Consider the following 11,457-nt stretch of genomic DNA (forward strand, 5'->3'; position numbering starts at 1 on the left):
CAATAAATGAATTTGCCCTGGCGTGTGCAGTTTGCCAGTGGAGATAAAGGCAAGCAAGTTATACACAAAACTCTCCTATGTATTTTAAAAGGAATCATTAGTCGAAGCACCTTTATGCACTGAACAGTTAAAGTCCATTATAAACTACATTCTAGTCTGGCAAAATATAAATGAACTGAAGTTAATGAAACCACAAGGAATCCATTCCAGCCATTGCCAGAATGTCTTACATTAACAAACAGTATTAAACCTGGGAGGTCTGTTTGGAAGAATCACATGGATCAACCTTCAACAACTACTTTCTTAAACACTCAGAAGCTATTAAGAGGCACTGTCAAAACTGACGATACAAAATTTGACATCTGCCATGACAACCTTTGGTGGTGGGGGGCTTTAGAAATAGTTTTTGGCCTTTCAAGATGAGAATGGCTTCACAAGTGATAAGCTTAAATTCTCAGGCCTAATTCTCTTTCCCTGTAATTTTAAATCTCTTCTGAATTCTTCCACTAAATCTCCTCAGCAATCTCCCACAAAATACAAGGCCATTTGCATTGCCCTTACTAGGCCCCAAGTCCTTTCCCTCATCCAAGTCATCTTTTTCAGAAGGTTTCAAAGTGAAAGAGATAAGACTTGTGTTTCTGACAGACTTCAGTTTTTAGAGAGATGGACTTTTACAACTGAAGGTTGCAAAGGGAACAGAGCATTGGCTCAGGGTATGTATCTTCATGCAAGTTTGTCATTAATCAGACAACTCCAGAGCTAAAGGTACTACTGCCTTAGTTCTACATAATTTCCTGCTCAGAAAAAAAAGGTCCCCTAACCTCCTTTTTTAAAATCATCATTGGTGCCTGAAAAATCAAATAGTCAATGTGCACAGTAATTACCAAGAACTTTCAGGTATACTGTTCAAGAGCAACAATTTCCAAAGAATCTGAGAAATATAAACGTTGCTCAGTAAAGTTTAATTAAGAAGTGTATTTCATTCTTTGGGGGGCAGAGTTCTGTCTACTGTATTAGTGAATGGTATTATTATTGCCATATTTTTTTTTTTACAAGCTTGTGAGAACAGAAAACTATACAGCTAGGTTTGACTCTTGGTAACTCCTTATGAATTTAGGACATAGCACTCAATTTCAGAAGGTGCCTAACACATATGAATATACTTTGTTTCATCCCTCTACATGAATTATACTTTCTCATTCTCAAGAGTTGACTGATACCATGACATATCTTGGCTTTAAGGAGAAGAATATTACCTACTAAATAAGATGAAAACTGTCATTTGGAAAAACAAATGGGGTTTATAGTTGTTCAAGGACATTATTCCACAGAAGACCAACACTCCTGTTTCCCTTGCCTTAGCAACTGCAAAACCAAATTCCAGTGAGGGGCTGGGTAAGAAAGAGAGGAGAGGTGTTGTTCTGTGTAAATTAAATGAATTTTCTGTATCAGGCTTTTTGACGCACTTTTCCACACATCCAGAAATATGTCAGTGTTAGGCTACTTTACATCCCGATCTTTGTCTTTTATAGCAAAGGTTCTGAACAACCATCTCTGGACATCTTGGGGACTTGTCTCCCCCAGGAGAGCACATGTCCCTTTCTCTAAATCTCTCCCTTTGACTAAATGGGGAAGTGGGGGCGGGGAGGTGCACAAGGGGATGAAGCACATTTACAGGATATACCGGCTCTCTCATACTTAAAAAGGGTTCTACTCAGTAGTAGTAGTGATAGTGTTGGCGGGTCAGAGAAGAGCTCAAAAGGTAAAGCATCACCAGATGTGAAAGAGACCTTAACACTTGGGGGGAACAGCTACTTAGCTTTAAATCAAAAAGACAACAGCATCGGCCTTTTGCTGCTCTCATTTCAAAGCATTTTCAAGTCAGGTTACCCAATGTTATCTCACTTCCGTGGCTGTACGGTTAGGCCAGCCAGAGCAGAGATAATCCAAATAACTGCTAGGCTAGGGAGATGGCTTAAAATTTCAAAAGAATCATTTTACTCAACAGTGACTCATTTGAGCAATTAGAATGCAGCAGGTTCATAAAGACAATCTAATCTGTCTTCCCTGGCCAAAATTGGGTTGGGGGAGATGAGCAGAGCATCATGAATGAAAGATTGGAATGAAAAGTGGTGCAAAATGACTGGGGGGGGGGGAGTAGGGAGGTCTGGAATAAGTTAACCATGTAAAAGCATTTGGAGTTCCAGTTTAAAAATACAACCTAGACACCACATATATAACTCTAGTCCATGAGCATATGCAGAATTTTTTCTAGGGAGAGCAACTGCAAATTCCTGAGCAGAGAGAGCTGCTCAATAACTCAAGTGGGGGACTAGACAAGGCTTTATTTAGGAGGCATTCACAACCCCTTGAGCTTCCCCATACTCATGTTTCAAATATCTCCTTGAATATGGTAAAAGGAAGTTCCAGGAAGCAATAATATTGATTGGCAAATATATTCTCTTCCTGATGAGTATTTCAACTTTTTGCTACAGTACCTCAACAATTAGCATTAATCAGAGTTACAGAAGAAAATTCCAACAGTGTCAGAATGAATAGCTACTGCTAAAGGTCATATAAATGCTTTTTTTTTGCTGCCAATAAGGCCTAAGAAGCCTTTTTTTTTTTTAAACAAAGAAGGGTTTCTTCTTTGCACTAATGCCCACTAATACCTAAAACACAACCAAGGATTCCACTCTAAACATGACACCAATAATTTAGTGTCCCATTCTGAACCAGATGAATCTGAAGACTAAATGTTTTCAAAATCTGCCAATGCCAAGAGTCTGTTGCCTAAGCAGCAGAACTATAAAGCTGACTGCTCATGATCTGCAGTGTTAAAATGAAAAAAAATTCTTAAATACTGTTCCTTGTTCTGCTCCCAATCCAAATTGCTGTTTTTTATGCAAATTCTTTAGCATATTGGAAATATCTGACACAAATGGAGAAAAACAAACCAGTACTTAAAAAAAGGATACTTCCATTCTACTATACTAATGCAGGCTCTCCGGATAGGGTTATTGAGGGATAAACAGAAAAGGGCCCGTGCCGGTCTGCTGTTAGACGAGTTACCCTGTTTTTTGCTCTTAGCGTATTGCTGGCGTTTTCTTTGGGACAAGGATCCTACAGGTTGGGGTGCAGTGGTGCTCATAGTTTGGGCAGCCTTGGCTTGCCTAGCAGCATCAATTGCAGCTTGCCAAGAGAGGACAGTTTGCTTGGAGGGTGCTGAACTGTTGGACTGGAGAGTTGGTCCGTCACCAGGGAGAGGGATTCTGGTGCTACTTGCATAGTTCGCCTCTGAAAAAGAGAAGAACGCCATGAATTATATTGATTTGTATTTTACTGTACTTGCTACTAAAATTGGGGACCTTAAGCATCACTTTTGTTTTTTACAGTGAATTCAAAACCAAGTTTCCATCTGTAAAGAGATGAGTGAAAACCATGGATTTTGTCAGTTTCAAAAAACCTATAATATATACACGGAAACAAAGGAAGGTGTGCTCTTAACATCTCGTGTTCCACTGGGCATTTCAGTGCATTTCACTGAATCAAATGACAGAACCACTCCACGCTTACATCTTATCGCTTTCCTATTATTAAAAGCTACATGATCTCTTGAAAGACCACGGAGTGTTCATTATACTCTTATAAAAAGGCGTTAAAATAAATCAATATTCTTCATTATTTTCTAAGCAATATTCAATAGCCTCTGTCACAGCTGCAATATTCTCAGTATGCACAAACATTCCATTTGTGCATGCACTAGCTTAACAAACCGCCACAACAAATATCTATATTATGCACCGACACTTTCCTCAAATGAAAATTCATGATGCCTGGGACTCATTTCCTATATTCGCTTCCAAAAAAATCACATCGTGTCTTTTTGCATTGTAAATTGCGGCCCGGAAAGCAAGCGGGGTGGGGAATACAAGCCCAGAGATGCAGCCAAGTCAGACTCTCAACCCCTCAAATACCCGACGGGCCGGTTTAATGTCCGTGCGTCGGAAAAACTAAAAATCGATCGGTCCGGTCCGATCTGTCATCAGCAAAGCCAGCTCGGCAACCGTTTCGGGTTGCTTCGGACTGGAAAGCCAGCTACGGGGATGGAGTAAGGGCAGGTCTCCTCTTCCCTGGGGGAAAGACATGATCTTAAGTAAACTCGAAACTTGAAGCCACGGGTGGCAGGGACACTGGATACATCTACACCAGGGTGTACGTATACAACGCACTTTTTTTTTTTTAAGTGACGGTTTGGAGCGCCGAACCCGATCGGTTCCATTCTGCAGGACCAAGCCGTGGGGTTTAGACGGCCATCCGCTGCTGGATGGCTGGGGCTTGGGGTTTCGAGAATTCCGCCGGTGTAACGCGTCCGACGGCCGGGTCGGCCGGCCCGAGAGAAGCCTCCGGGCCGCTGCGAGTGGGCACGGCGGGGCGGCTCAGCACCGACCGGGGTTGCGAAGTGGAGGCGGAGGTTGCGGCTGCGGCTCTCCTCGCCGCGTGCGGGTGGGATGTCAACTCGTTCTGGGGGAAAAGGGCAAGGCGGCTGGCGGCTGACCTGAATTCGGACCCCAGGGCCATCCTGGATCCCCTGCCTTCTCCCCACAATGGAGCTCACGCGCGGGGAGGGGACCCCGCAGCGGCGGGGGCCATTGCTAGGTTACGGGACGCGCTTGGCGGCGGGGGGCCCGCTGGGCCCGGGCTCAAGGGAACGCCGTCAGGTGAACCAAACCCGCCGCCCAGGCCCGCCCCCTCCCCAAATTGGGGGTGGGGGGGGAACGGTTGACGATGAAGGAGTTCTAAGGCCGAGAGGTCGCGGGAGAAGATCGTACACCCTGGGCCAGGGAAGCGAAGGCTTCACGCCAAAGGGGGTAAATCCGTCTCGCCGAGCGATAACCTCGGGGGGAGGGGAAAGGTCAGGCGGGGTAATAAAGGGGTGCAGATTCCAAAAGCTCCGGACGCCCCGTCCCCCACGAAGTGGCACAGTGGGAAAGTTGAGCCCAAAGGCAATGAACCCGAGTCACCTCGGCTTCTTCATCCCAGCGCAGTCCCCCTCCCATCTTCCCTCTCCCCCCCTCCCACCTTCTCCCAAACCGCTAATGCGCGGCATATCTGGCTCAACATCACCACTCCATATACCCCCTTTTCCTCGCCCCCTCCCCCACCCCCAAACAAAAAGAATCTCTGACATTCAAGGTCTGGAATGGGAGGGGGGGAATTGAGGAAATATACACCCCTCTCCCCCTTCCATGACGATGACACGGAGCGAAGGAAGCATCTTTCTCGACCCGAACCTCATCCCCATCACCCTACCTCAGCCCCATTTAATCTTCCTCCTCCGTTCCACCCGCCCGGTTCCCCTCCGCCAAGTCTCTTCATATAGACTCCCCTACGGGGGGTAGAGAAAGAAAAGGGATGGGGTTGGGGTGGGCGGCGGGAGGACAAGGCGAGGAGGAGGAAAAGGGAGAAGGATGACTATGTCTATGACTGGCTCTATCACCGCTGCACTTGTCAATCCCCGCTCCTCACCTTCCGTGCGTTCTTCCTCCGGCTGCTGCTGCTGGTGCATTATCGCTCTCAGCTGGGAGGTGAGGAGAGGCGAAGAAAAAAAAATAAAAACGACCCGCCACACCACCCACCCCTCCCCTTCAAATAAAAAGATAAACTCTTCTATAAAAGAAAATACAACTCTATTTTTGCAAGTTCTAATAATGAATAATAGCAATCATTAAAATGTCCCACTCGCAGCCGAGGGGTACAGGGGGTGATGCTTTGGGGGCCGCGTTAGCTGACCCCCATGTCCGTCCCACTGCCTGCTGTACCGCCGCCTGCGCCTCCCCTGGCTCCCCGGGAGCCCCGGCTGCTCCACACTCACATCCGGGGATGGAGCCGCTCAACGCACGCCGACTTCGCCTTAGCGACGCTCCCTGCTCCCGCCTCCTCCCTCTCGCCCGTCCTCTCCCTTTCCTCCTCCTCTTTCTTTCCTCCCTCCTCCCACCTCCTCGTCGTCGTCTTCCTGCTCCCCACCCCTTCTTTCCTTTCCCCTCCTTCTCTTCCCCCCTTCGCCGTGTTGCCGTTCGCTCTGCCAGCCAGCCAGCCAGCCAGCCAGCCACCCACCCCCCCTCCTCCGCTCCGTCCAGCAACAAACTCCTGCCCCCTTAGCCCTGGGTGAGCTCCTTCTCCTTCCAAGAGCCCAATTTCCTCTTTGCCTGGCTCGGTTCGGTTCTACTCGCCCGCGGACACGAACAGTCTCCCCGCACCTGTCTCCCGATTTAACCCACTTGTCGCCGCAGCCCACGGCTTTACTCCTTTCCCAGCGTAGGTGGCGGCAGGGTGGGGGGGGTTGGAGACTAGGGAGAGCGAAATCCACTTCAGCCAGCGCCGCTAGCGGCAGTCCGGTTAACTACTTCTCCCTCTCTGGCCTAAAGAGGCTGGGGCAGACAGCCTCCAGACTAGCTGCTGCTCCCTCCACTCCTCCTTCCTCCAGCACACCTAATGGTGTGCCGCGCGTCCGCCCCCAAGGCCGCTCAATCGGTGTTTGCTTTGTCGAGGGATTGATTGATTGATTGATTGACTGATTGATTGCTTACCTGGTTAGTCCCTAGGGACGGGATGGGAGCTGTCCCGTCCCCCTCCCCCCGCCCAGGTCGCTGAGTTCGCAGAGGGTTCTTGCGAAGAAAAAGCTTTGTTCCTTTAGGTTTGCTTTCCCCTTCTCTCTTTCTCACCCGGCAAAGCTCGCTAATATTTTTTTCTCTGGTTTGGAGCCGGCAGTGTCCTCCCTCTCTCAATCAAGCAGTCGATCAATGGTATTTACTGAATGCTTACCTAGTGCAGAGCACTCGACTAAACGCTTGGGAGAGTATGCTACAACAGATTTTCAATACGATAGTTAATTGACACATTCCCTGCCGGCAACGAATTTACAGTCGATCAATCAATCGGTGATATTGATTGATCGATTACCGTGTTCAGAGCACTGTACTAAGAGCTTGGAACAGTACAATACAACAGAGTTTGTAGACACGTTCCCAGTAGTGTGGCCTATTAGAATGAACATGGGCCTGGAAGTCAGAGGACCTGGGCTTTTATCCCAGCCCTGCCACTTGTCCGCTGTGTGACCTTGGGCAAGTCACTTAACTTCTCCGTGCCTCAGTTTCCTCATCTGCAAAATGGGCATTCAGTATCAGGTCTCCCTCCCATTTAGACTGTGAGCCCCACGTGAGACCTGATTATCTTATCTATGCCAGTGCCAGTACAGTGCTTGACATATAGCTCGTTGTTGGGTAGGGATTGTCTCTATTTGTTGCTGAATTGTACTTTCCAAGCGCTTAGTACACAGTAAACGCTCAATAAATACGATCAAATGAATGAAATACCACGATTATTATTATTAGAGTTGGTAAATGTCATTCCCTGCCCTCAGATAATTTACACTCCCCACTCCCCCATCATAGATCTTACGGTGTTTCATGTGCACTTTTTCCCACAAGGCTTGCAGCATAAGCTCCTTGTAGGCAAAGGAACTTATCACTTTTTTATTCTGTATTTCCCAAGTATCTAGTACAGTGCACTGCACCAAGTGGGCTCTTGATAAATACTTCTATACCATTACTTCAACTATTATGGGGTAATAAGAGCTGTTAAACTTCCCTTAGGTTTTTATCTTTGAGTGTGAAGTTATTGTTTTCACCCACAGCTATTTGGAATGGACTCCATTCTCTTCTCCCACTACACCCCCTCTTGAATTCTTCATTCCTTTCAAGCTGGGCTTCACTCTTGTCTCTGACACTTCTATCCCCTTGCCCATCCTTCTCCTCCTGTTTTAAATCCACCAGATCACAGCATTCCCCACTTTCAAGCCTCTCATGAAATCTCATTCCTCCCTGATCATATTTTCTTCTCCACAGGTCATAGCCTCCCAAGTGTCACCTCAGCATCTTTGAGCCACCTCTGCATTTACGAACTCACAACTACCTGTAGATCTTCTGTACATATCGATTTACATAGGCTACTGTTTATTCATCGACATATCCAGCTTTCCATTCTCTTTTCTTTATGGTATTTGTTAAGCACTTACTATGTTAAAGGCACTGTTCTAAGTGTTGAGGTAGATACGAGGCAATGAGGTTGGACACGATCCCTGCCCCATATGGGGCTCATAATCTTAATCCCCATTTTACAGATGAGGTAACTAAGGCACAGAGAAGTGAAGTGACTTGGCCAAGGTCACTCAGCAGACAGTTGGCAGAGTCTGAATTAGAACCCAGATCTTTCTGATTCCCAAACCCGTGCTTTATCCATTAGGCCACACTGCTTCCCTTCTTCTTCCTATCAATGAATTAGATTGTTTCTGCTTCCCCATTCGAGTGTAACTTCATTGAGAGCAGGGATCGTGTCTTCTGTCTCCTTTGTACTCTCCTAAATACTTGGTACAGTGTTCTATAGGACGTAGTACATGCCCAATAAATACTATTGATTGAGAGATTTAGCTCCCAGCCTCCCTCATCCCAGGTCTCCAACAAGATGGGAGAGCTTGGGTTCCACAAAGGATTATTGTCATTTTAAACTATTTATCTGGTGACGGCCTTCAAGATGTGAGGATACGCGGCTACAGTTTCTCATCACTACCTCCACTAAGTGGTTTAAATTACGTAGTCTCCAGCCTAGTGAAAGGGCGGGGGGGACACTCCAGTGAGTCCTGGCTTCTATCCATCCTGCAGCGATTCGGTAGGCTCCCCCTACCCCCACACCTATGCCTTCTCTCTGGCCTCTGGGGGGCGGGGGTCTGGGGTTTATGGCAGCCGACACTACACTCTCCCGAGCAGCCAGAACGTAGCGCTGCGAGGCTAACAGGGGTGAACGAGACTTGAGCGGACAGCTCCCACCCCTACCCGAAGAGCCGGGACACAGGGTTATGAGGTGTTCTAAAGCAAATAAAAAACCCCTGCCTGAAATTTCTTCCCGCCTACTGTAATGACAAGCAGCAGTGGGAGAGAAAAATTTTGTGAGTGGCAGATGTTCCAATCAATCAGATCCTGTCTGCAGAGGATGTGGCTCATTAGCAGGTTATAAATCAATCCCTTCACCTGGGTGGAGAGTGATCAGATTCAGGACCCAAACACCCCTGCAATCCAATCAAATGGACCTTAGGCAATTTGCACCTGTATTTTGTACCCCTTCCAGGAATTCCTAAACCACACCCCTCCACTCAAAAAAGCCCCAACCTCATTCCCCCTCGACCCCCACTCCTCACCCCCACATTCACAGTGAACAGTTAGCAGCTGTGTTAAGCAACACCTAGGAGGCGAAACAAGAAGACTGTGTAAACTTCAGTGATTATACTTAGAAGCTGCACTGGTCTTCAGATCATAATACTGTGTTATGGGGGCCCAGTGGAGTGATCTGAATTTGGGAAACATTTAATCTGTTGTCCTTTTTTTAAAATCTAATTTAAGTGCTTACTATGTGCCAGGTACCGTTCTAAGTGCTGGGGTAGATACAAGCTAATCAGGTTGGACACAGTTCTTGTCTCACATGGGGCTCACAGTTTTATTCCCCATTTCACAGATGAGGTAACTGAGCCACAGAGAAGTGAAGTGACTGGCCCAGGGTCACACAGCAGACAAATGGTGGTGCTGGGATTAGAACCCAGGTCTTCCTGACTCCCAGACCTGTGTTCTTTCCACTAGGCCAAGCTGCTTTTAAAGGCACATTGTTTTCATTGGTTCACTTTTACACTCCTCCTCCAATAGCTACGGTGGAAATGTTCCACACCAAGAAGCCAAGGGTTCAGGAAGTTTGCAATATGAGGCTTTCATTAAATTTAGGGGTCAATATTTTAAAATATTTTATTTCCCCTAGCATGATGAGTAGATATAGGTAAGTAGGGCTTTTAGATGTTTTCAGCAACATCATACTGGGGTTTATTTAGGTTGTTTTGAAAATTTTGAATTGTATTATTTTAGAAATATAAATATACAAATATTAATTTATTAACCTGATGATATTAACATTATTAAGAATATAGATTTGTTAATAATAATAACAATAAGTGGGAGACAGTGAAATATGAAGGAATAATGAAATAATTCCAGTGGTGATTTCTGGGTCATCATAATCCACCCCTAACTATGACAAAGGAACTAATTATGTCACCAAAATACCAACTTGAGGTCCTGATCCTGGAGCCCTTCTGCATCATAACTCCCATTAAAGCCAATGAGGGTATCCTAAGGTGAAACCATGTCACTGTTTGGCTGAAGTTATTTTAAATGGCTACAGAAAGCACTCTCTCCAAGGATCTTACTGTATTGCCTGTTCCTTTTTATTATGAAGTCAAGGAACAAAAATCCTCTCTCTTCTTTTCAGGGGTGACTGGGTTTGGGGACCTTTTCTATGCTCTCCCCCAGTTCTAAATGTTCAGCTACATAATATTCCATTGCAATAAATATACGCACCCATTATAACTATAAATATCAATCCGCTGTTAATATTTACTGAGTCCGCAGGGTTTGTGGTGACAATTTACCTGGTGCTAGAGGGTAGAGAATGCAAAATATAGACCATTCTGACCTCAAGAAGCTTAAAATTTTAAACCAAACAGAAAACCAACTAAAACCATTACATGCAAATCCAGGCCCAAGTTATTTACCCAATCATGCAATGTATTAGGACTGGCAATGGTCACGTTTAACAGGTGAAAATTCAGTATGTGTGTGTATATTCATGAGTGAATATGTTATGTTTGCATAAAATATATTGAATTATGTAATAAGTGCTAGAAAGGACAGTCACAGATCACCTAGTCTAAACCTCTCTCTCTAGGCAAGACCCAGCTAAACTTTTTGAGGAGATAAGGGTCAATAAGGGCCAATCATGATCTTAAATATATATAGAGAGAGAAAGAGAGAGAAATACATTTTTAACCTCCCTCTATAACCTCTCCCGGTGCTTAATTAGATCAGTGATTTACATATGTGCCACTAGGCATGAAGTATGTGCCACTAGGCATGAAGCACAGTATTTTTTTAATGAAGTTTCACCTGTATGCTTTGGGGTAGAGTTGGAGATAATTTTGAAATCAAATCTTCAATATCTACTTTTACGTGACTTGAAAAAAATGGCTGAAAAAAAGAAACTTTTCACAGAATACCATTTATAAGTGTGTGACACGTAGGTCTAAAAGTACAAATATGTTTTAACAGTTCTAATTGGATGTTCTTAATTATCTCAGGCTTTGTAAATTCTCACTAATGTGATTTAAGTCCACTTCCTCATGAAGAACAACTGGGTTCCCATCCTCCAAAAAAATAACTCTGGTTAAAAACATTATTAAAGCATCCTTTATTCTTCAGATTAAATCCCAAAATTTTTTAACTTTCTGCTAAATTCTTTTAGAATCTTTTAACCATTTTCCTTTTTCTTCCCTGCTTTGGACCCTCTCTGTGTTTTCTATGT

General features: G+C 45.2%; 1 protein-coding gene across 1 annotated transcript in view; it reads right to left on the reverse strand.

Moving 5' to 3' along the window:
• Positions 1-5,947, reverse strand: part of CACNA1D (calcium voltage-gated channel subunit alpha1 D) — a 428,992-nt gene extending 423,045 nt beyond the window's left edge. The window contains exons 1-3 of the mRNA XM_039910398.1: positions 5,876-5,947; positions 5,530-5,581; positions 2,979-3,297 (exon numbers count right to left, since the gene is read on the reverse strand). Coding sequence (XP_039766332.1) covers positions 2,979-3,297; positions 5,530-5,569 — 359 coding nt within the window. The 5' untranslated portion in view covers positions 5,570-5,581; positions 5,876-5,947. The remainder of the gene's footprint in view (positions 1-2,978; positions 3,298-5,529; positions 5,582-5,875) is intronic.
• Between the last annotated feature and the right edge of the window lie 5,510 nt (positions 5,948-11,457).

Source organism: Ornithorhynchus anatinus, chromosome X1, assembly GCF_004115215.2.
Source record: "Ornithorhynchus anatinus isolate Pmale09 chromosome X1, mOrnAna1.pri.v4, whole genome shotgun sequence".
NCBI classification, from domain to species: domain Eukaryota; kingdom Metazoa; phylum Chordata; class Mammalia; order Monotremata; family Ornithorhynchidae; genus Ornithorhynchus; species Ornithorhynchus anatinus.